At 37.3% G+C, this 27835-nt stretch overlaps 2 protein-coding genes across 2 annotated transcripts in view; one reads left to right on the plus strand and one right to left on the minus strand.

Moving 5' to 3' along the window:
• PSIP1 (PC4 and SRSF1 interacting protein 1) overlaps window positions 1-1783 on the plus strand; it is a 40133-nt gene extending 38350 nt beyond the window's left edge. Inside the window, exon 15 of the mRNA XM_061425247.1 lies at window positions 192-1783. Coding sequence (XP_061281231.1) covers window positions 192-252 — 61 coding nt within the window. The 3' untranslated portion in view covers window positions 253-1783. The remainder of the gene's footprint in view (window positions 1-191) is intronic.
• A 4665-nt stretch (window positions 1784-6448) lies between these two features.
• The window catches only part of SNAPC3 (small nuclear RNA activating complex polypeptide 3), a 35945-nt gene continuing 14558 nt past the window's right edge, over window positions 6449-27835 (minus strand). Inside the window, exons 4-9 of the mRNA XM_061425252.1 lie at window positions 26019-26123; window positions 22611-22760; window positions 12672-12754; window positions 10930-11094; window positions 7839-7946; window positions 6449-6781 (exon numbers count right to left, since the gene is read on the minus strand). Coding sequence (XP_061281236.1) covers window positions 6634-6781; window positions 7839-7946; window positions 10930-11094; window positions 12672-12754; window positions 22611-22760; window positions 26019-26123 — 759 coding nt within the window. The 3' untranslated portion in view covers window positions 6449-6633. The remainder of the gene's footprint in view (window positions 6782-7838; window positions 7947-10929; window positions 11095-12671; window positions 12755-22610; window positions 22761-26018; window positions 26124-27835) is intronic.

Below are 27835 nucleotides of genomic sequence, written 5' to 3' on the forward strand. Positions count from 1 at the left end.
CTTTAGTTATTTTGCTTGATCTGCATATTACTTTGGGAAGAAAACACAACATAGTAAAATAAAATTTACAACAGAAAATAATTAATATTTTTAAAAACATAATGCACAGATGTAGTATCTTTTTTTTCTCCTGAGGAACAAAAGCCCCCTAATCCCAGTTGTCACACCTTTTTTTCCCCCTTTTTCTTTAGGCCATCCAGTGAAGAGAGAGAGACTGAAATATCTCTGAAGGATTCTACACTAGATAACTAGGTTGACATACCTGGAATATAAAGAACATTTGAGAAGTTTGTAATGGTTTTCATTTGAAATATTTAGACTGCTGAAAGTTTTAAATTTTTATAAACATAGGTTTTGATGTTTAAAACTTGTTTTGAGGGAGAATCCCCTTATCTTTGTTTAAAAGTGACTAAACATTGCTAATTGTACTTGTGCAGTATTAACAGCTACATTATACAGTAAATGTGAGGGGAAGTTCATTTAGGAAGTGTTACACTGCTTTTCCAGACATCGGTTGTAGTATATTTTCAGTTAGTGTGTGTATGTTAATGTGTAATTGATAGTAGAAAAAAGTTACATTTTTAAAACTGCTACTTGTATAAACCTTTTCCTCTTTTCCCAGATACTGTGGGTTTTGTGCATAGTTTTTACAAAAATTGGATTTACCAGACTGTCTTTTCACTGTTGTGGGTTTTGTAGAAGTTAAGCATTTTTATGCTTGATAAAATGTTACTTCTATACAAGTACTCACTCCTTCCTTTCTCTTATCAAAAGTTGACTTTAATCTCAATCTACCTTGTGCTACATTATCCTGCTGCTTTGTAATAATGTGCAGTCTGTATGCCTTTTTGTATGACAACTAGATACCCAACTGACACTGAACTGACAATTCTACAAGGTGCAAAACTCATGTTAACTTCTGAAGGTAATTTAGTTTTGTGGCTGAGAATTCAGTGAAAGTCACATGTGAGTTTCCTGCAGTAAGCAGGAGTGTACGTAGGAATGAATCTGGCTTTTAGGGTTCAACCATTTAAGATCCTTTATAGGCATTAGTAGCTGAAACTGAAAACTAAATGATAAAAGTTTATTTTTGAGAAATGTCTCGAGTTTCTGAATTTTTTAAAATGTCCCATTCATTAAAGAAGTCAAGTATTTTTTTAATTGGAAAAAATGCAATCCATTAATGCTTTTTGCAGTAAATAAAAAAATACTATCTAAGGAAACAAACCTATTTGAAAACATGACTATGAGAAGGGAATTTTTATTTCTAATGCATCATGTGACAGGATTGCAAAAAGTTACTCTGAGGCAGCAGACAAAAGTGAAGGAGTTGTCTGTATTTTCATGTATATGGACTAAATCAGAGTGAACAAAGGTTAACACAGAATTTTAAGAACAACCTTAACAAACAGGATTTCTAAGATATTTTGAATACTAGGTCAGTTGGTGGTTTGCAGTAGCTTATAAGATGCTTCTCATGTTTGGAAACTAGGAATACGGGAAAAAGGCTTAAATACCAGTGTTTGCATGTGACATGCATTGTATGCTTTGACCTCTCGGGTAATTTTTTTCATCTTTAGATGAAAACTTGGAATCATTTCAGTAATTGGGAGTCTTGCTTTTGAGAGGCCTTACAATGGAACTAGGACCCACTGTTCTGAGGGAACTCTAGCTATTATATCTGTTTGGTCCTTACACAATTTAAACTTGGACAGATTTATTCTAGTTAAGCCATAAGTGTCAACATGTAAACTTGTTTTGATTAAAGAATTTTTCTATCAAACTTCACTAGTAAATTACTTCGTTGCCATATAAAAAAAGTGGGATGGAATTCTGGATTTGCTTCTAAGAGAGTATAACGTGGTCATAGAAACTATTATTTGGGGACACAGGTTACTAAAACGTACGCTCAAAATGACAAAAATTAAGGAAATGCCCTTTAGTGACCCAAGGGATCTACACAGTTTTACCAAGAAACCATAGACGATTGAAATTCTGGAGATAACACTGTCATTCTGAAACTTTATGTCTCATACTTTGCTCAGGGCAGTTGATTTATGTCGTGTTAAAAACACAGTTGCCTTCTCTTTAGTCTCTAAGAAAATTTTTGCATAGGCTGATTGACAGATAAACCATTCTCAAAACTCTTAAGGAAGAGTCGTATGAACAACCAATCTTCAGGAGCACTGGCTCAATTTAAATTTGTATTTGGTCAAAACTCCACAGCTGAATAAGTCTGGAAGAGATATTTTAAATGAGATAGCTAGTGCCCCCAACCAAGCATGTTGTTTTAAATGTATAAGCAGTATCTATTTTGTGTTCCTTTTTTTTTTTTTTAAACCACCAGGTAACATTTAAAAATAAGTTCACAAAGAGTAAGTTATGCAGTGACCCAGAAGAATCCATTGTTGCATGTTTTCTCAACTGCTTTGGCAAAATTTCAAATGTATCCAAACTGGAGATGCTTAACAGGCTGTTTGTGTAAACAGCTTGACTAGAATATCTTAAGCCTCATATTTGCTAGTATATCCTGTGACTTCCAAATAGTAGGATGATAGAGTTTACCCAGTTGGCTGATGCATTGATTATAGCATACCCACACACACTTACCTGGTTAAAGATGTCAGGTCAAGATGAGGTCTGCCATCTAATCCTGTACAAAGGCTTTCATAAGGCTCTGAAGCCTTCACTAACACAACTTATTTTGTCCCATTGGCCAGAGAAAGGATCTACTGGAAATAATAAAGCCATAGTTATATTAGGCAGAAATGTGTTTATAATTTGTTTATTCATAATCTGCTGTGTAATTTTCTAACCTTAGAGATGATAAAAACACTGCAATATGATCAGGAGAAAGTTCAAATAATCTTTAAAGGATACTGAGCCTAAAATAATTCAGTATCTAGAATTATTATTCTGGATAATAATTTTGTGCATGTCCATCCATTACTATATCAAAATTGATTCATTTCTAACATAGGATATTAATAGGTTCATGACATTTCATATCTGCCTTCATTAGATAAAATGTTATATGTAATTTAACAGTTATGTGTTTAATACTGAATTTTACAGCTACGAAATCCCTGATTTGAGGCATCTTTTATACCTACTTCAAAATTAGGAGTTTCAACATGAACTTAGGAGGGAGACATGTATAATTGATATGCAGCACATTGGCAAGCTCTAAGACAATACGGCTACTTTTCCTCTAGATCTCATTAGGAACTGAAGATAGGTATCTCAGCCTTTGTAACTTTGGTGGAGATGTTAACTTTAAGAATCACAGAGTAATAATCTCCATAAATAACAAAATAGGAATTTTAATAGCAGTACAACATTTTAACTGACATTCTAATTTCTCTGCCAGTAAAATGAGTTGATTGGTACAACACATACATTAATGCTGCTTTAAGATAATACACTTTCTGGAATTTGCTGTTTTGAGAATATGAAATGATGAAAATCAAAGTAAGGAGACCCTTGTAGAATGCAGTTTAAAAATAAAGGAAGCAAAAATTCATTTTTACCTGTGGAATTTTAAGGAAATAGATAAATCTCAGGTTTTCCAGCAGGATTTTCAATTTGTTCAAATTGAACTCATTGGAGACATGGAAGTAAACATTTAGGCGATAGTAGCCAGCCAGCCATGAAGGGACAGAGCTCTTGTTTCTTATGCTGATTCTCTGGTGTACTGACTGAACCAGTGAATATAACCACTGGACACAGGTGACAGGTCTTCTACATACCCCAGTTGACTCAACTGATGTAAGTGGCATTTAAGTCCATAAAACATTTTATTGTTAACTTTTTAAACACACATCTTACAGGCTTCGTCAGTTTTTGATTTATATGGTAAATGTTCTCAGCCATCCAGGGAAAGTTGAATTCAGCTGAATATAAATATAACCTAGAAGAGAGAAGGTGAAATTTAAGTATATTTTTAAACATTTCAAGTGTTTAAAAATTTAATTCTGATTAATACTTTTCCAGCAAAATATTAATTAAATTTTCCAACAAAAAAGATTTCCAGAGTATTTCAATAAAATCAGATCAGATCAGTCGCTCAGTCGTGTCCGACTCTTTGCGACCCCATGAATCGAGAAGCCAGGCCTCCCTGTCCATCACCAACTCCCAGAGTTCACCCAGACTCAAGTCCATCGAATCAGTGATGCCATCCAGCCATCTCATCCTCTGTTGTCCCCTTCTCCTCCTGCCCCCAATCCCTCCCAGCATCAGAGTCTTTTCCAGTGAGTCAACTCTTCGCATCAGGTGGCCAAAGTACTGGAGTTTCAGCTTTAGCATCATTCCTTCCAAAGAAATCCCAAGGCTGATCTCCTTCAGAACGCACTGGTTGGATCTCCTTGCAGTCCAAGGGACTCTCAAGAGTCTTCTCCAACACCACAGTTCAAAAGCATCAATTCTTCGGTGCTCAGTCTTCTTCACAGTCCAACTCTCACATCCGTACATGACCACAGGAAAAACTATAGCCTTGACTAGATGGACCTTTGTTGGCAAAGTAATGGCTCTGCTTCTGAATATGCTATCTAGGTTGGTCATAACTTTCCTTCCAAGGAGTAAGCGTCTTTTAATTTCATGGCTGCAGTCACCATCTGCACTGATTTTGGAGCCCCAAAAAATAAAGTCTGACACTGTTTCCACTGTTTCCCCATCTATTTCCCATGAAGTGGTGGGACCGGATGCCATGATCTTCGTTTTCTGAATGTTGAGCTTTAAGCCAACTTTTTCACTCTCCACTTTCACTTTCATCAAGAGGCTTTTTAGTTCCTCTTCACTTTCTGCCATAAGGGTGGTGTCATCTGCATATCTGAGGTGATTGATATTTCTCCCGGCAACCTTGATTCCAGCTTGCGTTTCTTCCAGTCCAGCATTTCTCATGATGTACTCTGCACAGAAGTTAAATAAACAGGGTGACAATATACAGCCTTGACATACTCCTTTTCCTATTTGGAAACAGTCTGTTGTTCCATGTCCAGTTCGAGCTGTTGCCTCCTGACCTGCATACAGATTTCTCAAGAGGCAGATCAGGTGGTCTGGTATTCCCATCTCTTTCAGAATTTTCCACAGTTTATTGTGATCCACACAGTCAAAGGCTTTGGCATAGTCAATAAAGCAGAAATAGATGTGTTTCTGGAACTCTCTTGCTTTTTCCATGATCCAGCGGATGTTGGCAATTTGATCTCTGGTTCCTCTGCCTTTTCGAAAACCAGCTTGAACATCAGGAAGTTCGCGGTTCACATATTGCTGAAGCCTGGCTTGGAGAATTTTGAGCATTACTTTACTAGCATGTGAGACGAGTGCAATTGTGCGGTAGTTTGAGCATTCTTTGGCATTGCCTTTCTTTGGGATTGGAATGAAAACTGACCTTTTCCAGTCCTGTGGCCACTGCTGAGTTTTCCAAATTTGCTGGCATATTGAGTGTAGCACTTTCACAGCATCATCTTTCAGGATTTGGAATAGTTCAACTGGAATTCCATCACCTCCACTAGCTTTTTTCGTAGTGATGCTTTCTAAGGCCCACTTGACTTCACATTCCAGGATGTCTGGCTCTAGGTCAGTGATCACACCATCATGATTATCTGGGTCGTGAAGATCTTCAATAAAATAAGTAGCTACAATTTTCTCTGATGGATCTAGACCTTCCTCAAAATTATCGAAGTTGTCCTCTGGCCCCAAATGAGAATTGGATAACTAGATTATCATAACAAAGGTACCAGAAGAATGGAGAGCTGGGCTAGAAAAATAATTGTTTTATTTTTGCATATAGAATGCTGGGTATTACTGCCAAACAACAGCGATGCAGAGCCAGCAATCCATGGGATCTTGATTTCCCATGTCCACTCAGTGGTTATGTTATATAAAACCTATTTTTTTTAATCATAAAAATACTAAAATTGTCATACATTTTAAACTTTAGCATTTGTGATTCCAAAAAGTTCTCAAGAAATGAAGCTTCAATTTAAGTGTTACTTCTATGAAGTTATGAGTATATATCCAAGCTCTTTATACATTCATTATTCATGTAGTGAGAGTCTTGAAGTGTTTAGTTAACATTATAAAAGAGTTCAGTGTAAAATTACACAATAGCTCTTCTGAATACTGTATTTATTAAGTACTTTTATTCTTAACCTCTCCATTTTTATTACAGATATTTGAAGGATATTTACCTTGGAAGCCTCATGGTACAAGGTGTAGCTGTCATATTCTTCAAAGAATTTTCAAAACACTTCCATCACTTGATGTATCTTTAGGAGAATTTTGCTAATGGTAGATGAGTAAAAACCCCTCTGGACAAAGCAAATAGGCAAAGTACAGACTGGGAGAAAACCAGAATACTTAAGTCTGACAAAGGATTTGTATTCAGAATACATAAAGCAGTCCTACAACTCAATAGACAACTCACTTAAAAATGGGCAAGAAACTATACTTTGGAATAAATATTAATTTAATTCAAACATTTAAATACATTCAGACTGCTTAAGAAGATCTGTGATTTGAACTTTTTGCAGGGATGACAACTTTAGCCGATTGTTTCTGGTGGATCCTGTTCCTCGTTGGCATTTCTTGGAAGTAAAGTAACCAAGTTATTTCACAGGGGTACACTTTTGGATATTAATTAAAGGTTCCAGGATCGACATAGGGATAAGCGAGGAATTCCCCCAGTTTGTTGCCTTCTGCATCATAGTGGAGCATTCGGAAGCAAACATCACAAAAGAAACATGGGTCCTGTGGTGCAAAACTGTCATTGTTCGTCACCCATCTGTAGTTAAAAAAGATGTACGTCATTACAGTCAACTTTTTCATGCTTTAATGTGCTGTAGTAATATGTATAGGTAACATTCCCACTATTGCCTTATTCTATCTTATTTATACAGTATAATCCTTTATATAAATAATACTGTATACACATATATACGTACAGACGTAACACTACCAGTATTCTACAAGGCAAAAAGGACAATTTTCTCTGAAAGATTTCTCCTTAAAGGTAAGTAGAAAAGAATATAAATCCATATTTGAAAGTATCATACATTTTAACGACATACTTAGCCTTCAAACATTAGAGTTTAGGATAAAATGTTATATACAGAGGGTATGCAAATAGGAATATGGGTAACTATTAGTCACCTGAGATTTTGTTTTTTAACTAGGATATCACATTAAGTGAAAATGATATTTTTCAGTCTGTCTGAATTGTGCATCTCATGGAATGTTTTGACATTCCCTGATTGCCATTTTGATCTGATAACTGATTTGTCGTGTTTTTCAATTGATCATTTAGAAAAGCATGTGGTGGTGGGGAACCCAAAACACACTAATGACACTAAATTCTTGCATTTTCCTCTGGATAGTTTTATGAGTGATTCATAGTTAAACGTCTAAACATGCAAAACCACAAAACTGTATAAAACCATATTTTGACCTCATTAAAATAAAAACGAGATGAAGTGTTATTTTTATCATGGAGAAGCTGTGGATGAAGCCATTTTGGAAACTGCTGACAAGAGGCAGAAAGAGAACCTGGCTCCCTGATGACATCATCCAGCATAAGTTATCACCAAACTATAAAGTCTGACCTAGTCCCTAGACTTCTATTATACATAATTCAATTGGTTATTGTTTAAAAACACAGCTGTAGCTTAAACTGATTTGTACTACTATTTGTAGTGCTTTCTAACTAGATAAAACTCTATATGTTATTTATATACCAAAGTATAAGTCCTCAATTCAAAACAGAAAAAAACAAATACCAAAGATCGAAAGTGCTTCACTACTGAAAACCAGTACTTCCCAAGGAAAAAAGCAGAATCACTTACCGAGCTGTGAACATTTTACAAACAAAACATTTTCTGGTCCAGAGCCAATGCTTCTTGATGATAAGGGGATAAAGTGTCTTATCCAGGCAGTCGTCATGATGCACAAGCCTTTTGTACATGAAAAAATAAATGACGTGCAAATTTTTGTAATCTGTAATGAAACACATCCTTACCTCAAAATGAACAATACAGTAGGTATATTTTCAATCTGTTGTGTTCCATAAAACACTTTCTCCAAAAGACATTTGGGATTAAACACTTTTCTGTGAAGTTTCCCAAACCTCTTCAGGGCCATGTACACTGTGACTCTTGAGAGGGAAATGTAGGCAGCATTACCTGGGTGAATTTCTTCAAATCCATGCTTTGTTTACTTAGTTCTTTTTTTATGGAACACAGTTTGAGAAAGTGTACTCAGTGCTACAGATTAAGTGGTTTTGAATTACAAACATGGCTCTCTCTAATTAAAAAACTCCTTTACTGAAAATCCAAATCTGGCTTTGGTATAATGTGAATTGGTAGGATTTTAGTTCTAGGTATAAGAATTAAGAAATTTTAAAAATGGAAAGTCAGTTTACACCATATATCAGCATAGTGGGTTTGGATAAATCCTTAACCATGCTGGACCCCCCAATTCTTCATTTGAAAAATGAAGGGCATGTACAACAGTATTCTAAAAACCCTTTAAGAATTATAAAATTTGATATTTTTTTTTCCAGTAACAAAGGGTAGCACTATATTAACTTCGCCATCAGAAAATGATTTGTTGTTCAGTCGCTAAGTCGTGTCTGACTCTCTGTGACCCCATGGACTGCAGCATGTCGTTCCAAGATGAAGGCTTCCATGTCCTTCATCAGAAAGTGATTAATAAACCTGATAGCTTACCAACTATTAAACTATGGGATAGCAATGAATGATTAAATCCTCCTCTAAGATAAAAATTACTTGTGAAAGGCACACAGTTGTGTCCAACTCTTTGCAATTCCATGGACTCTACAGTCCATGGAATTCTCCAGGCCAGAATACTGGAGTGGGTAGCCTTTCCCTTCTCCAAGGGATCTTCCCAGCCCAGGAATCGAACCAGGGTCTCCTGCATTGCAGGGGGATTCTTTACCAACGGAGGGAAGAATTACTTGTCAATTACATTAAAAAACTCCCTAGGAAAGTCCGACATAGCAAATGCTTAGTAAGTGAAAATTGCTTTTCTAAGTTGCCTTGAATTTTAGGAATGATGCTGTACAGCCTACACTATGAGAAATGTAAGGACACTTAGATCATCAGAGAAAAGTGGATTGTCTTCCATCTCATGCTTATTCTGAGGCACATTCCCCCTCATTTGAGTAAAGAGCAAGCAGAACAGCTTATATGAAACTTAGAAAAGAAATACATTATCAAAGAAATATATAATTTTAATTCCTGTAAATCTATGAGGTTTATGAGCGCTTCTGGCTCTTGCCTCAGCAATTCTTCCTAAGAGGCAACTGTCTGCCATTCATTTAACTGCCTCTTTTTAATACAGCTTTTCAACAGAACTACTAAACTTTGGATAAATAGATATTTAATGTTTAAATTATGACTAATGAATTAAACATCTCCCTAAACCACACAACTGACTATAGGTTCATTTTCTCATGTAACACTTGTTTTCTAGCTACTAATTCTCTCATGTTTGCATTTCCTTATTAGGTTTCAGTGTACCTGTCACTAATTCAGTTCCTTATTTGCTGACAGAATGGGACAGTGCTCTTCACATGGGCCACACACCAGTGGGAGGTCTAGCAGTCTTGGGACATGCTTCCTGAGTCCTCAGGTCCAGCTCCAGTCTCTGAACTAAGCTGTTCTCTAGGTCTGCTCTACAGCTATCATCTGAGAGTTCCTTTTATGTCTTTATCTATCCTGCTTTGTATTCCATGTTTTCCTTTTTCAAGGTTTACTCTCTGTGTAAAGTACTTTACACAAAGTACATTCTTGAGAATGAGGGCATGGGAAGTAAATTTTTGGAGACTGGTCACTAAAACCAAAAAAAAAAAAAAGGAAAAAAAGTAGAGGCAGGGAAAGCTATCAGCGTGAGTCATTGCTCCGTAAGAACATCTTCACTGTCTCTCAGAAGAAATCAAACCAAGACCAAGGATCGAGCAGAGCTTATTCCTATACTATGGTAGTCTTTCATAAACAGAGATTTCCTAATAAGGAAATGAAAAGCTTTATTCATTAGAGATACCAGCTACACAAACTTTATAATCCCTAATTCTCATTTTAGATTACTTAAGTCCTTCCCACTATAAATCTTTATCAAAGCACTATGTCTTCATATTTGTCAAACAGTAGAATTATTCTTCTCTTCCTCCAGTTCCCTTTTATTTCCTTCAAATTCTGACGAAAAGAAACACGCACAGAAATACAAGTGCAAAGCAAAGGGTCTATATGAAATACAAAATGGATGATTACTACTAGAATAACAGCTGTCCAATACACAAATGAAGATACTTTAAGAGTATTTATAGATTTCTAACCCCTAATACTTTTATAGCAAAAATCTAGCATGTATTATATTTGTCTTTATAGCAGCACTGTGATAAAATATAATTTTTAGTATTTTTTAATGGAGGAGGGGGGCCCATGGAGACTCAGAGAAGTCATACACTGTCTTTGGGCAGAGGAGGAGCTTCAGTTATTTTTCTGGATTTTTGGCATATTCTACCATTTCAAATAGGGTTTCCCTGGTAGCTCAGATGGTAAAGAATTTGCCTGCAATTCAGGAGACCTGGGTTTGATCCCTGGGTCAAGAAGATCCCCTGAAGAAGGGATCTTCTTCAGAGATCCAATATGGGGGTTCTCCAGAGAACCCACTCCAATATTCTTGCTTGGAGAATTCTATGGACAGACCGTCGTGTTACAAAGAGTTGGACCATTTCAAATGGCTCACACTGATGCAGATGCAGAGTTGGTCACTGTAGAAAAAGCAAACATTTTTGCTGCTCCTGAGTCAAGCGGCAGTGATCATTTCTTTTATTCCTCTTATTTCAAACAAATCTACCCATGGTTTTCTACTGTGAAATCAAACAGGACAAATGTTCTGAGTGCTACCACTTACCTTATGTCAGTAATGACAACAACGTGTTCACAGTCTCCCTGGTGACAGTATAAGTAAGGAAAACCCACTTTAATATACAAGTCATTGAAGGTGAAGTCTTCCATCTTAGCAGTCTGAAACTTTCCATAGCCTCTATCATGTGACTCTGACCACTCAATGATGGTTCTGAGGAGGAAAAAGGCAAGGATATCACTGCTCCAAACAGTTTGCAACTGCAGTATTTCACAAAAGCTGGCTCACTCAATTAATTGGACAATTACCATCTTGAGGTGAAAATCAGAGTGGTTGATACATGTTGCCAAGTAGGAAGGAAGTCTGAATTTTTCTGTATCCATGAGAGCAGCAGTTCACAAAGTAAGATCCTGAAACCCCCAGAGATGTTGATGTGGTCAAAAATCTCTTTGCAGTAATCCTAAAATGTTATTTGCTCTTTCAGCTGTTTTTCTCTCATAAACACCAGTTTTCAGGAGGCTAAATGATGTGTAATCACTTAAGATTGAATGGAAAATGTATAACATCACTCTTCTGTTTGGAAAAGTTATTTTTCATAAAAATGTAATTAATGGTGACTGTAATTGGACTATTTAATGATGATTTTTTTTTTTAATGTTTTAACTTTTGGCTGCACTGGGTCTTCATTGCTACACAGGCTTTCGCTAGTTGGAGGGAGCAGGGGCTGCTCTCCAGCTGTGGTGTGTGGGCTTCTCATTCTGGTGGCCTCTCATGTTGCAGAGCATGGGTCTAGGGCGTGTGGGCTCAGCAGTTCAGCATGTGGACTCGAGTGCAGGCTCACTGGCTGCAGCTTAGTTGCCCTGTAGCGTGTGGGATCTTCCCAGACCAGGGACTGAACTGGTGTCCTCTGCATTGCAAGGCAGATTCTTAACCACTGGAACACCAGGGAAGCCCAGATTATTTAAATTAGTTAACATTTTTAAATATTTCTTAGTTTTGATCTCTAGTATGGTGAATATTTACAGCTATAACCCACATAAAAAGCTCTTTGGGGTCAATTATTTACAGTATGAAGGAGTGTGGAGACCAAGTTTGAGAACTGCTGCATTAGAATATAGATACAAGTGGTTATAATGAAAGAGAATGAAAGAGTTTATATAAACACTCAGAATAACATACATATATACAGACTCAGTTGTCAGGACACCAGTAATAAAAGTATAGTAATACTTTTATGTAGATAGCACGATGTCAGACATAGATTTTTCATGTTATATACATAAACAACTTATATATATCCACTCACCTAGGACAAATGGTATACACCTGACAAGTCAAAAAAAAGTGAATTTACTACACTTTAACTAAATGTGAAGAACAGAGATAATAAAGTGTTGAAGGAGAATTTACTTTTTTCCAGATGTTATCTATAAGACTCAACACAAGATAAACTATAATTCTGAAACAGTAGATAATATGTTTTTTTAAGAAAAGTTTAGATAGCTGGCAAAGATCTTGAAATAATCTATGTATGTCTTTGGTTAAAAAAAAATGTTCTTACAGTGGTAAAAATTTGATTAACTTACTATAACCTAGGCCAACTGGATGAAATAACTTTGAAAATATTTTAAAAATTTGAGAGAGACTTTTTAATCTGAAAACTAGTAAAACAATCTAACAAAATGATTCCTTGGCAAAGATCCTTAACACACCAATAATAGGACTTGTGGAGATAATCTTATTTTGATGAGAAATAGCAAAGACTTTGAGAAGATTTTTGCAAACTATACCTGCTCAAATCTCTGCACTCAGGGTATCTTTTATCATTATAAAATGTTCCTTCAAAATAAAAGAAGGCTGATTTGTATAGGTCCTAAAAGAAAACAGATGGTATTGAGAAAAAATTCAGTATTAACCATTATAAAATTGCTCTAAGTATTAATTCCAAATTTGTATGTCATAAAATCACACTAGTACATTTTACAGTAATTTCATGCACCTTCACAGAATATGCTCAGCTTATTAACATTTAACAGGAACCTCCTATATGATAAGGTATTATCTTGGTCACCAGGGATAAAGACAGATACAATCCTTGCTACTATTTTCAATTCTTTTCTATTGCAGTTTTAATCTCTAGGTTTGATTTAAATTTGTATGTTGTCCTGAGATTCAGTGTCAGTATTATTTTATGATATGCATACACAGCAGTGACAATTGTTTTAGATACCAGAACTGAAAACTAAAGTCACCTCACTGATGTTTCCCCAGTGATAATGACAATGATCATGGAATTATGTTATCCTTTTTTGTATTTTCAAATAACTTGTAGGCAAGCAGAATGTGAATATCTATTCTTACTGAAGCAACCTTGCCCAAAGTACCATCAATAAGTTAACTTTCATTTCTAATGGTAACCAGGGATCCTAACCAGTTTCCCTATTTTGTCACCTAGTTTAAGCCAAACAAGTTCCAAGGGAGGGAAATTACCAACTGATATGGAAAAATTAGTGCCAAGAAGTCACTTTCACTATTAATCTAAGGTAAGATAAAGATCTATCAAGGTAACTATGGATAACCAGTATGATCATTTAACAAAGTCGTTAGGTATCTAATAGTCATTTATTCTCTTGCTGACATTCAAGTCTGGAACATCAGAACCTCAGGAACATTCCTAAGATCTGCTAGGAGGAAAATGGTAATGGGTGAAAGAAATGTCAGATAAGCTTGGGTAGGAAAGGTTTTACAACTTAAATTTATGTTACCATTCTTCCTATACCAAGGCTTTACTTAGAATAAAGAACAATAATATATGCATAAAGTATTGTCTAAAAGTTCCTCTTTGTTGTCGTTTAGTCACTAAGTTATGTCCGACTCTGCAACCCCACAGACTAGCCCACCAGGCTCCTCTCTCCATGGATTTCCCAGGCAAGAATACTGGAGTGGGTTGCCGTTTCCTTCTCCAGTGGCTCTCCCTGACCAGGGACTGAACTCGCATCTCCTGCACTGGCAAGTGGACTCTTTACCACTGAGTCACTAGGGAAGCCTGAGAGTTCTTTTAAGGGATTAGTGACAAAAAGAGATCTTCTAATCTGAGCAATATTAAAAAGATCAATAGATCAGACATTAAAACCTGAAGAACCACTAAAAAAACAAATAAAAATAAACCCAAACTAGCTATCTGGAAAAAAAAAAAAAACCTGAGCAGAAAATGATTCTGATTTTATACACATATTTTTATTTTTTTACTCTTAAAATATTTATTAATAGGATTGAGTAAAAGGAATACTTTCTTTTTTTATTTTATTTTTAATTTAATTAACTTGTTTTAATTGGAGGCTAATTACTTTACAATATTATAGTGGTTTTTGCCATATATTGACATGAATCAGCCATGGGTGTACATGTGTTCCCCATCCTAAACGCCCTCCCACCTCTCTTCACATCCCATCCCTCAGGGTCATCCCAGTTCACCAGCCCTGAGCACCCTGTCTCATCCATGGAACCTGGCCTGGAGATCTGTTTCATATATAATATACATTTTCAATGCTATTCTCTCAAATCATACCACCCTCGCCTTCTCCCACAGAGTTCAAAAGACTGTTCTATACATTTGTGTCTTGTTTGCTGTCTCACATATAGGGTCACCGTTCTCATCTTTCTAAATTCCATATATATATGTTAGTATACTGTATTGGTGTTTTTCTGACTTACTGACTTACTTTTCTTTCTTCACTCTGTATAATAGGCTCCAGTATCATGAACCTCATTAGAACCGATTCAAATGCATTCTTTTTAATGGCTACGTAATATTCCATTGTGTATATGCACCACAGCTTTCTTATCCATTCATCTGCTGATGGACATCGAGGTTGCTTCCATGTCTTGGCTATTGCAAACAGTGCTGCAATGAACATTGGGGTACACGTGTCTCTTTCCATTCTGGTTTCCTTGGTGTGTATGCCCAGCAGTGGGATACACTGCAGTTCTATTTCCAGTTTTTTAAGGAATCTCCACACTATGCTCCCTACTGGCTGTACTAGTTTGCATTCCCACCAACAGTGTAAGAGGGTTCCCTTTTCTCCACACACTCTCCAGCATTTATTGTTTGTAGACTTTTGGATAGCAGCCATTCTGACTGGCATGAGATGGTACGTCACTGTGGTTTTGATTTGCATTTCTCTGATAATGAGTGATGTTGAGCATCTTTTCATGTGTTTGTTAGCCATCTGTATGTCTTCTTTGGAGAAATGTCTGTTTAGTTCTTTGGCCCATTTTTTTGATTGGGTCATTTATTTTTCTGGAATTGAGCTGCAGGAGCTGCTTGTATATTTTTGAGATTAATTCTTTGTCAGTTGCTTCATTTGCTATTATTTTCTCCCATTCTGAAGTCTGTCTTTTCACCTTGCTTATAGTTAAAAAAGCTTTTTTAAGTTTAATTATGTCCCATTTGTTTATTTTTGCTTTTATTTCCATTACTCTGGGAGGTGGGTCATAGAGGATCCTGCTGTGATTTATGTCACAGAGTGTTTTGCCTATGTTTTCCTCTAGGAGTTTTATAGTTTCTGCTCTTACATTTAGATCTTTAATCCATTTTGAGTTTATTTTTGTGTATGGTGTTAGAAAGTGTTCTAGTTTCATTCTTGTACTAGTGGTTGACCAGTTTTCCCAGCACCACTTGTTAAAGAGATTTTTTTTCTCCATTGTATATTCTTGCCTCCTTTGTCAAAGATAAGGTGTCCATAGGTGCGTGGATTTATATCTAGGCTTTCTGTTTTGTTCCACTGATCTATATTTCTGTCTTTGTGCCAGTACCATACTGTCTTGATGACTGTAGCTTTGTAGGATAGCTGAAGTCAGGCAGGTTGATTCCTCCAGTTCCATTCTTATTTCCCAACATTGCTTTGGCTATTCGAGGTTTTCTGTATTTCCATACAAATTGTGAAATTATTTGTTCTAGTTCTGTGAAAAATAACATTGGTAGCTTGTTAGGGATTGCAATGAATCTATAGATTGCTTTGGGTAGTACACTCATTTTCACTATATTAATTCTTCAGATCCATGAGCATGGTATATTTCTCCATCTATTTGTGTTATCTTTGATTTCTTTCATCAGTGTTTTATATATATATATACATATTGGTCTGTTGTTTCTTTAGGTAGAGTTAATCCTAAGTATTTTATTCTTTTCGTTGTTTGGTAAATAGAACTGTTTCCTTAATTTATCTGTTTTCTCACTGTTAGTGTATAGGAATGTAAGTGGTTTCTGTGTGTTAATTCTATATCCTGCAACTTTACTATATTCATTGATTAGCTCTAGTAATTTTCTGGTGGTGTCTTCAGGGTTTTCTATGTAGAGGATCATGTCGTCTGCAAACAGTGAGAGTTTTACTTTTTCCTTTCCAATCTGGATTCCTTTCATTTCTTTTTCTTCTCTGATTGCTGTGGCTAAACCTTCCAAAACTATGTTGAATAGTAGTGGTGAGAGAGGGCACCCTTGTCTTGTTCCTGATTTTAGGAGAAATGCTTTCAATTTTTCACCTTTGAGGATAATGTTTGCTGTGGGTTTATCATATATGGCTTTTATTATGTTGAGGTATGTTCCCTCTATGCCTGCTTTCTGGAAGGTTTTTATCATAAATGGATGTTGAATTTTGTCAAAGGCTTTCTCTGCATCTACTGAGATAATCATATGGTTTTTATCTTTTAATTTGTTAATGTGGTGTATCACATTTATTTGTTTGTGAATATTAAAGAATCCTTGCATCCCTGGGATAAAGCCTGCTTGGTCATTAGGTATGATCTTTTTAATATGTTGTTGGATTCTGTTTGCTAGAATTTTGTTAAGGACTTTTGCATCTATGCTCATCAGTGATATTGGCCTATAGTTTTCTTTTTTTGTGGCATCTTTGTCTGGTTTTGGTATTAGGCTGATGGTGGCCTCATAGAATGAGTTTGGAAGTTTACCTTCCTCTGCAATTTTCTGGAAGAGTTTGAGTAGGATAGGTGTTAGCTCTTCTCTAAATTTTTGGTAGAATTCAGCTGTGAAGCTGTCTGATCCTGCGCTTTTGTTTGCTGGAAGATTTCTGATTACAGTTTCGATTTCCGTGCTTGTGATGGGTCTGTTAAGATTTTCTATTTCTTCCTGGTTCAGTTTTGGAAAGTTATACTTTTCTAAGAATTTGTCCATTTCTTCCAAGTTGTCCATTTTACTGGCATATAGTTGCTGATAGTAGTCTCTTATGATCCTTTGTATTTCTGTGTTGTCTGTTGTGATTTCTCCATTTTCATTTCTAATTTTGTTGATCTGATTCTTCTCCCTTTGATTCTTGATGAGTGTGGCAAATGGTTTGTCTATTTTATTTATCTTCTCAAAGAACCAGCTTTTAGCTTTGTTGATTTTTGCTATGGTCTCTCTTGTTTCTTTTGCATTTATTTCTGCCCCAATTTTTATGATTTCTTTCCTTCGAACCCTGGAGTTCCTCATTTTTTCCTTTTCTAGTTGCTTTAGGTATACACATATTTTAAAATTTTACTTCATTCCTGAAGTACTAGAGTCTAAAACAAACATTAGCAAAACACATTACATTTTAGACATGGCTTTTAAAAAAGATTTAAATACCCTGGCCCAGTCCTCCTAGTCCTGTCACACACCAAATTACTCAAGGAAAGTATTTTATTTAAGTCCTGCTTATTGACTGGAATAAAGATTCTTATTTTCTCAGCTACGAGACCTGCAGGTAAATAATTTATTCCATGATTACCAATAGAATACATGCCAAACATCTCTCTGTTAAAAAAAATCGTTATAACGTAGGACTTATTTTCAGTTTGTTAGGTGTGACAATGGCATGGGGTAAACAGACGAAATAATTCTGGCAAAATGCTGAGAACTGTTGAAGGTGGATAATGGGTACGTAAGACTCATTATACTAGTCTCTCTTTTTTTTTTAAGCTTTTTATTTTATATGAGGGTATAGCCAATTAACAATATTGTGAGTTTCAGGTGAACAGTGAATGGATTCAGCCATACATATATGCTTGTCTTTTTTGTGTGTGTATTTAGAATTTTCCAAGGGAAAACTTAAAACCATAAAATACAAATGTTAATCAATAAAATAAAAAAATTTTCCACAGACCTAACAAGTATTAGCATCAGGAAAATTTCACTTAATTATATGAGTTCACCTTTCTGAAAACATAGTTGGAGAACAAGGAGACAAATGAAACAGGTCCCTGAACACGCAAAGACTCCACAAAGTACAAGTACTAGAATCTTGCCCTTAACCAGCACAACTCAAGTTTTCATGCAGTACTTGTTCACCAAATAAACAAAAGGGTAGGGGATAGATGTCTAAAGCTAGGCCTAGTGCCAACACAGCAAAGAACAAACATGGGGCTTTGAAGGCAAGTTGACCATGGTCTGAATCTAGCTTCCACCACTCCTGACCCAACAGGGTTAACTTACAACAATGCTCTGACCACCTTTTTCCTACCTGTAAAATGGTGATATTCTTTCCAAAGATCCTGAACTATCAACTAGTGTATTATACAGCTGACACATGATAAGTGCTAAATAATAAGAGGATATTATTTTAATACATGCAAGAGGGAGAAACAATGTAAAAGCAGATGTGTAAATAGTTAAAAATAGGACTATGGGTCATTTAGTTTCTTGGTTAGAAAGCTGCTGAAGGCATGAGCGCTGATGTACAAACACACTGAACTAAACAAGTCTGGTTAAAAACACTCCCCAGGGTTCCTGGAGCTAAGACTGATTCCCAGATCTGACTCACTGCTTCGAGCAGTTATCACACGGATGAAATAAGGAGGGTGAATTCATATTTTTCTTATTAAACTCATCTTATAAACTTATAGCTATACCCTTTTTTTTTTTTTCTCATAGGGTAGAGAAACTTTGCATAAGATTGCTTCTCCTTTAAAAGAAACGATAAACCTTTTATTTCCTAGTGTGCATACAGACTTGAGATTCCAGTTGTTTCTCTTTAGTGTTTATCTCCAAAAGCACCAAGCTGACAAACCTGAAGAACCCCAGTATCTTATAACCATTTTCAATGTAACTCAGAAAGTATGCTGCTCTCCATGCCAGTCACCAAAAAGACTGGAACACAGCCAGTCTTGTGGGGCAGACAAACGTATCAAATAGTATCGCATATTATTACAAAGCATTAGAATCGATACATGAAACATGCCAGAATAGCAAACAGAGGACCCTCAAGAAGAATCTCATAAGTGACAGTAAGGGCTTCCCACCCGTGTTCAAACACTCAGAGGCATAAAACAGTATGGTATGCTTGAGGAAGATAAAGTCACTGTGGCCGAAGCCTAAGGTGTAAAAGGAGGGCGGGTGAATAGTATAGAAAGTTAACTTGTGAAACACTTCACAAAAGGCCTTATTTGTCAGCCTAAGGAGCTTGGACTACAGACAATGGAGAACCACTGAGATGTTTGGATTGGAGAATCATAGGATCAATTTTTTAAACATTTTATTCTCTTAGAGCGGTTTTAGGTTTATAATAAAACAGGAAGGCAGAGGTTTCCCATGCAGCACACATGCATGGCCTGCCTGCATTATCAACACCACTCACCAGAATGATACGTTTGTTACCAAGGATAAACCTACAACAACACATCACAATTACCCAATGTCCAGAGAGTTCCCTCTTGGTATTTGATTTGTTTTTAAAAGACATCTTGAGAGTGGCATGTATAGGACAGTCTTAAGGTGGGAAAACCAGTTAAGAAGTCTCTATAATAGTTCCTGGAGAAGACGCTGAGGGCCCAAACTAAAGCACACAGCAGTGGAAAAAACAGAGTCTGGAGCTATTAAGGCAGAATAAAGAGGAATGGAAAAGGAGAGTTTCATCTGAAGAAAAAGGGAGATGGTAGAGTAATGAGTTCAAGACTAAACGTTGAGCTTGAGGTATTCTGGTTCGTTTATTTATTCAACAAGGACTTGACCACTTCCTCTGTGCCACACATCATCACAGAAATACACCTCTGTATTCCTAATTTCTAAATTCCTCTGTATTCCTATATTCCTAAAACAAAGACCCTACCCTCATGGTTCAAGAGAAGACAGACAAACATATAACTTAACATTAGGTAGTGTTATTAGCAAGTCTGGGGAAGAGAGGGAAAGATCTCTTTGTCAAGGCAACATCAGAAACATGAAGAAATGAAGGAGTGAGCCATCTGAATACCTGGGTGAAAAACAATATCTAAGGTGAGGAAACAAGAGAAACAAAGGCTCTGAGCAAGACCCTGCTTAGCATATATGAGAAAGAGCAAGAATGGCTCATGGTGTGAAGGCAACAAGTGACAAAGAGGGTGTTAAGATATAAAGTTCAGAGGCAGACAGGACCACAAAAAGGACTTTGTATTTTATTCTACATGTAAGAGGAAGCCTCTATAGACTTTCCAGTTGAAAAGCAACAGGGTCTGCCTGATACTTTAAGAGTATCATTCTGGCTTGGTGTAAAGGATAAACAGAAGTGTGAAAGGGAGCAGCGGGAATGATCACTAGGCTACTCCACAGTTCAGGCAAGAGATGACGGTGGTTTCTCAGTCTGCTACCTGTGAAGCAGATACACGGACAGATACTAAACATAATTTGAAAGTAGAGCCAAAGCACTTGCTGACACCTTCCATGTGGGATGAAAAGGAGGCAAAGATGATTCCAAGGTTGTTGGCTTAAGTAACCAGGTGTAGAATGAGCATATTTACTGAGATGGAAACACTGGGGAAGGTACAGATTTGAGGAGGAAGAGAGAACTAGAGTCTGTTTCTGAACATACTAGGTTTAAAGTGGCTATTAGACGTTCAGTAATGGTCAAGGAGGCAATTGGAAAAAATAAATCTGGAGTTTGGAGATACTGAGATTGGAGATAACAAATCTGGACTAGGAATCTGGACAAGTTCACTTTGATTCAAAGGGCTTAGTAACATTCACCGGTTGGGAGGATCAGAAGCATCCAGCAGAGGAGTAAAAAAGTCAGTCGGATAAGAAGAAAATGAGGCGGGTGTAATGTCTTAAAAGCCAAGTTAAGAAAGTGGTTCAAGGAAGAAGGAATATTTACTTGTGTTGTGCTGATTAGAGATCAAGTAAGATGAGAAATGAATCTGTGGCGACAACAATGAAGTGATTTTGGTGGAGTGGTGATGAACAAGAGTGCGTGTAGGACAAAGGGGAGAGAAAAAGAGAAACAATGAGCTGAGGCACTTATTAATTCATGATTCTTGAGTCAGTTTAATGAGAAGAAAACAGAAAAATGAGATGGTAGCCAGAGGAAGATACATGGTAAGAGAAGGTTTTAGGGTAGGAGATAGTACAGTCTATTTGTGTGCTGATGGGACAGGCAACAGAAGGGAAAAGCTGATGATGCAGGAAAAAAAGGGGATAGTACAAGAACAAAGTCCTTGGTTATGCAGTGGGGTTGGAATCTAGCAGACACCTAGACTGGCTTTGATAGCAGCAGTTTTAATCCATCCACTGTAACAGGTGGGAAGGAGAATGCATGGGCAGATGGGTAAATGTGGGTGAGAGATGACAGAAAATTCTTTTCTGATAACGTATTTTCTCAGTGAAATAAATAGCAGCTGAGGGGGAGTGATAAGGAAAAGATGTTGGCAGTTTCAGAAGGAACAAAACAGTTACCTTTAAAAGTGGAAGGGTGTATCAAGTATAGAGACATGGTAAAAATGTCACGCAGCACTGAGGCTAATGAGAATGTCCAGTAGACACTTACAAAGAATGAGTTTGGAAACCAAGAGAGAAAGAGATTCATAAAGACTGGAGTATACTTAAAACCGTGAAAATTAAAACTGGGGGGAAAGCCCAGGAGATGAATTTAGAATAAGAATTAAGATGAGACCTAAGTTATAACGGCATTTATGTGGCTGATGATAAAGGAATGAGCATAAAGAGATTCTGATGGTTCATGTCCAAACTCTATTGGACATACTAATTGTTCCAAACGGCTTTTTAGTGACTTACAGGAGATGCTGTCCCTCTTAAATATGCCAGTAAATCTGAGGTCCTCTGCCAGGGTTGTACCAGCTAATAGAACTGGGTCAAGCTTGCTCTGTGATGAAATTCAGAAGGATCCAGGCCCTACTACATTATTGAGTAAGCAATCCCTTCTGAAAACTGTGGGTGACCCGTCTGCCTTTCTATCCTGTTTCAGCAAGTATGGAAGGTTTCTCTGTCCTTTTGAGAGCAGCACCCTGGGAAGTACCAGCAAGGCCCAGTGTCACAGGGTATGTCCCTATTTGCTTCTGTCGTGGGTTGAAAGGTTCTTCCGTGGGCAGTGATGCTCTTGGGTGGACTCCAACCCTCTGCTAGGGTCAGTTATGACAGACAAACTCATACAGAGTTTGAAAGAAGAGAGAGTGAACAGCAAATTCCAATGCTACAGTGAGATCAAGTTGTATGTACATGGAAAAGAGACCTATTGGTTGGTACTGTGCCCTTAGAAAGAAGAGTGTACAAAGAATGGTTGAGAAATAAATGGGAGATGAAATCAAAACCAAATATAGCCTCATCTTTGAAAAGGTCTTGATGATAAAAAGAAGGGATAAGCTTGATGGAATGGCACAGAAGAAAGCATTTACTGGAATGCTTATGAGCCTGTAATCCTATTTCCTTAGCTTATGATTATTATTTTCTCCTGTTCTATGATGGTTAGAAATTTTAAAAATCACCTTACTTTGCTGATGTTCTCAGGAGCCTGGTCAGGAGTGTTGCTGAATTCCCCACCAATCTGGAGGTCACTGACACAGCAAATGGAATCCCTCAGTTCCGTGAGCTTTTGACTGCCCAATACCAGCATCGTTTGGTAGGGCTTGTGTTCTCTGTGCTACGAGTCAGACAGTAAATAAATCAGTGTTCACTTAGAGACAAAGCAATTCAACTGTAAATCCTGTCATGACCAGATCTAAATTAAGTTACTGGTTATCTTAAGTTATACCCATAATATGCTGTCCTGAGTTTTCTTAGATTCTGCATTTGTCCACTCAGCATTGATCTTTTAAAAATATTTATTCATTTTATTTATTTGGCTGTGTCAGGTCTTAGCTGCGGTATGTAGGCTCTTCCCTGTGACTGACATGTGGGATCGTTCATTGTGCCACAAGGGCTTCTCTCTAGATGTGGCATGTGGGCTAAGTAGCCCCACAGCATGTGGGATCCTAGCTACCTGACCAGGGACTGAACCCATGTCCCCTGCATTGGAAGGCAGATTCTTTACCACGGGGAAGTCCCAGCATCTATTAATTATAGGTCCAAACTAATTGTCAGCTATTTACCTCTCCCCTGTGATCCAGAGCCCATACTCTGAAACTATCTCTATCCAACTCTCATTATACCAAGTCAGTATTTCTCCTCTGTCCTATGTCAAACCACAGCCAGGTACCAGACAACAAGGACAGCCCCACAGCCCAGAGCCCACAGGAATTATTCAAGCTAGCCAGTCCCAAACTGCTTACTCCGCTCTGCCTTGCCTTTCCTGTGGAAACCAGTAAGGGCTGTGGCCTGTGCTTTCCCCTTGCCTCCTGAATGATCCTGGTACTGCCCCTTTGGTGCTGCATGCCATGGCATACTCTTAGCCCCAGGAAATGTAAATAATGAAAATCTTTCAGTGACACTGGTCTCTAGTGCTGTCACTCAGTCGCCTCCATAAATTAAAATCCTATGAGTACAACAGACACTTGGTGCTGCGCTGCTTACATTTGCCCAAAATTTGTTGGAATCCTAAGGCCCAGTGTGCTGATGTTAGGAGGTGGGCCTTTGAGGGTGATTAGGTCATGAGGGTGGACCCCCTCATGAATGGGATTAGTGCCTTTATAAAAAGGATATGACCTGGGAGAGGGCGCTTACCAGATGCTGGCACCCTGATCTTAGACTTTGAGCCTCCAGAACTGTGAGAAACAAGTTTCTGTTGCCTATAAGCCACCCAGTTTGTGCTATTTTGTTATAGCAGCCAGAATGGACTAATACACGTGGCAATAAAACTTTTTTTTAGTTTAAGTGAAAATTTATAACCAAGTTGCTACTAAAGTGACATTAATATGAAGAGTCTTAGGAATATAATTTCACTGACTTTTAAATTGTCCTGAAAGCTATCTCACTGAAATCAAGGAATCTATACACTACTGACATTTGGTCTTATTAGTTTTGCTTTGCTTTGTTTTCTTTGATTGATAATTTAGGATCTTAATCAAACAGGGTATTAGATTGGTACAAAAGTAATTGCAGTTTTTACACTGTTGAAATTTGTTGTTTGATATTGGAATATACTCTTAAATAAATGTGGTTGTGTTATACATCACATTATTGCACATTTCTCACTTTTCTTTTTTTGCTAATGACTTATTACCTGCTGTTTATTTTATATTTGTTTTAGACTATGGAAATGATGTTAGACAAAAAGCAAATTTGAGTGATTCTCTAATTTGAGTTCAAAATGGGTTCTAAAGAACAGAGACAACTTGAAACATCAACAATGCATTTGGCTCAGGAACTGCTAACAAACTTACAGTGCAGTGCAAAACTTCAAGAAGTTTTACAAAGGAGACGAGAACCATGAAGATGAGGAGCGTGGTGGACAGCCACCAAAGTTGACAAAAACCAGTTGAGGGTTATCATTGAAGCTGATCCTCTTAAAACTACACAAGTTTCCTAAGAACTCAACGTCAACCATTCTACAGCTATTCCTCATTTGAAACAAACTGGAAAGGTGAAAAAGGTGAAAAAGTAAGTGGGTGCCTCATGGGCTGACTGAAAATCAAAAAAACCTTTCTCTCTGAAGTGTTGTTGTCCTTATTCTATACAACAACGAACTCTTTCTCAATCAAATTGTGATTTGGGACAAAAAGTGGATTTTATATGAGAACTGGCGACAACCAGCTAAGTGGTCAGACCGAGAAGAAACTCCAAAGAACTTCCCAAAGCAAATGTGCACCAAAAAAAAATCATGGTCACTGGTGTTCTGCTGCTGGTCTGACCACTACAGCTTTCTGAATCCCAGTGAAACCATTTCATCTGAGAAGTATGCTCAGCAAATAGATGAGATGCAACTGTAGCACTGGCAGCCAGCACTGGTCAACAGAAAGGGCCCAATTTTTATGCATGACAATGCCTGCCTACACACCGCACAACCGATGCTTCAAAAGTTGAATCAACTGGGCCACAAGGTTTTATTTTATGTTTATACCTGCCATATTCACCTGACTACCAACTGACTACCAGTTCTTCAAGCATCTTGACAACTTCTTAAAGGGAAAACACTTCCACAACCAGCAGGAGGAAGAAAATGCTTTCCAAGAGTTCATCAAATCCTGAAGTGTGGATTTCTATGCTACAGGAATAAAAAAACTTATTTCTCATTGGCAAGATGTGTTGATTGTAATGTTTCCTATTTTGATTAATAAAGATATGTTTGAGCCTAATTATAATGATTTAAAATTCACAGTCTGAAACCACAATTATTTTTGTACCAATCTAATAATTAGTGCTAACTAACTATACCACAGATGAATCATAAAAGTTTATTCACAAGTGCAATTTATGTACAGTAATATTTCAATGAAATCTTATTAAAGTTTATGATACATCTATGTGGGAAATTAAGAATATATTAACTGCGATAGAGCTCTTTTTACTAGAGATTCCTAAGAAATTCCTGGATACCCCTGACCTGCTAACTTTCTGCATTTTCATCTAAGAAGAGCTGTCCTTAGCTAGTTCAATAACTTCCCAAGAATTTTGAATTGGTGAAAACAAAACAAAACCCTCCTTAACCAGTTTTTCTACCAAAAAAAAAAAAAAACCCTCAAGAAATAATACTATCAGAATCACTGCAGATTTACAAACTTTCAGTGGCTACTAGTACAGAAATCAGGTATACATTCCAACACTAACTATAATCCTATTACTTAAGAGATTATATGAAAACTGACTTTATGACATTCTTTGTAAAACAAAGAACTCAAGAAAATAGAATGTCATATAAAACAGCATATGCTTGTGTTTATTTTGGTTCAAATAAGGTTTAAATACACTCTCTGGTAAAAGTCACTCATATTATCTGTAAAGTCCAAAAGGTTTTACTACTGACCTTATGAAAAATCACAGGGTAAAAGATATTTACAGATAGGATAAGCTCTCCTTCTTCAATCATGTCTGCTGAATTCTCAGGCTTTTTCCCTACAGCATGTGACTCCTAAAGAAAGAAAACAATAAGAGACATTAAAATCAGACACTGTGACCCAGATCAGAGGCAGTGTAGAATAAGGGCTATAAGCAAGGGCTTGCATCAGCCCTGGATTTAGCTCCTAATTCTACTTCAAGAAAATTGTTTAAAAAACCTCGCTAAGCTTTAGTTTCATCATCTGTAAAAAAAAAAAAAAAAGAGAAAATATTTATTTTACAGAATAGTTTCTGGGAATGTAAAATAAAGCACCTAATAAGATGCTTGGCACTAAGTGCGTAGTAACTGATGATAAAATAGGAGTATCACCTAACATTGGTATAATACTGACATTTACAGTCATTAACACTTTTATATAACTCCTTCCATATTATCACAGCTTCCCATGTGGCTCAGACAATAAAGAATATGCCTGCAATGCAGGAGACCCAGGTTCGATCCCTGGGACGGGAAGATCCCTGGAGAAGGAAATGGCAACCCACTCCTATATTCTTGCCTAGAGAATTCCATGGACAGAGGAGCCTGGCAGGCTGCAATCCATGACGTCACAAACAGTTGGATACAACTGAGCAATTTCACCTCCATATTATCAAGAAAGTTATTTGACAGATGAAACTCAGCTTCACCAATTTACCCAGGGTAAATCAGACAGTTAGAATGCAAATACAGGTATGTTTCACTCTAAAACCCTGTTTTTACTACAGTATTACATCTTTCAGTCAGTTCAGTTCAGTCGCTCAGTCATGTCCAACTCTTTGTGACCCCATGGACTGCACCATGCCAGGCCTCCCTGTCCATCACCAACTCCTGGAGTTTACACAAACTCATGTCTATTGAGCCAGTGATGCCATCCAGCCATCTCATCCTCTGTCATCCCCTTCTCCTCCTGCCCTCAATCTTTCCCAGCATCAGGGTCTTTTCAAATGAGTCAGCTCTTCGCATCAGGTGGCCAAAGGATTGGAGTTTCAGCTTCAACATCAGTCCTTCCAATGAACACCCAGGACTGATCTCCTTTAGGATGGACTGGTTGGATCTCCTTGCAGTCCAAGGGATTCTCAAGAGTCTTCTCCAACACCACAGTTCAAAAGCATCAATTCTTCGGTGCTCAGCTTTCTTTATAATCCAACTCTCACATCCATACATGACTACTGGAAAAACCATAGCCTTGACTAGACGGACCTTTGTTGGCAAAGTAATGTCTCTGCTTTTTAATATGCTGTCTAGGTTGGTCATAACTTTCCTTCCAAGGAGTAAGTGTCTTTTAATTTCATGGCTGCAATCACTATCTGCAGTGATTTTGGAGCCCAGAAACATAAAGTCTGTCACTGTTTCCACTGTTTCCCCATCTACTTGCCAGGAAGTGATGGGACTGGATGCCATGATCTTCGTTTTCTGAATGCTGAGCTTTAAGCCAACTTTTTCACTCTCCCTTTTCACTTTCATTAAGAGGTTCTTTAGTTCTTCTTCACTTTCTGCCAAAAGGGTGGTGTCATCTGCATATCTGAGGTTATTAATATTGCTCCGGTAATCTTGATTCCAGCTTGTGCTTCTTCCAGCCCAGCATTTCTCATGATGTACTCTGCATATAAGTTAAATAAGCAGGGTGACAATATACATCCCTGACGCACTCCTTTTCCTATTTGGAACCAGTCTGTTGTTCCATGTCCAGTTCTAACTGTTGCTTCCTGACCTGCATACAGGTTTCTCAAGAGGCAAGCCAGGTG

The sequence above is a fragment of the Bos javanicus genome, chromosome 8 (genome assembly GCF_032452875.1).
Source record: "Bos javanicus breed banteng chromosome 8, ARS-OSU_banteng_1.0, whole genome shotgun sequence".
NCBI lineage: Eukaryota > Metazoa > Chordata > Mammalia > Artiodactyla > Bovidae > Bos > Bos javanicus.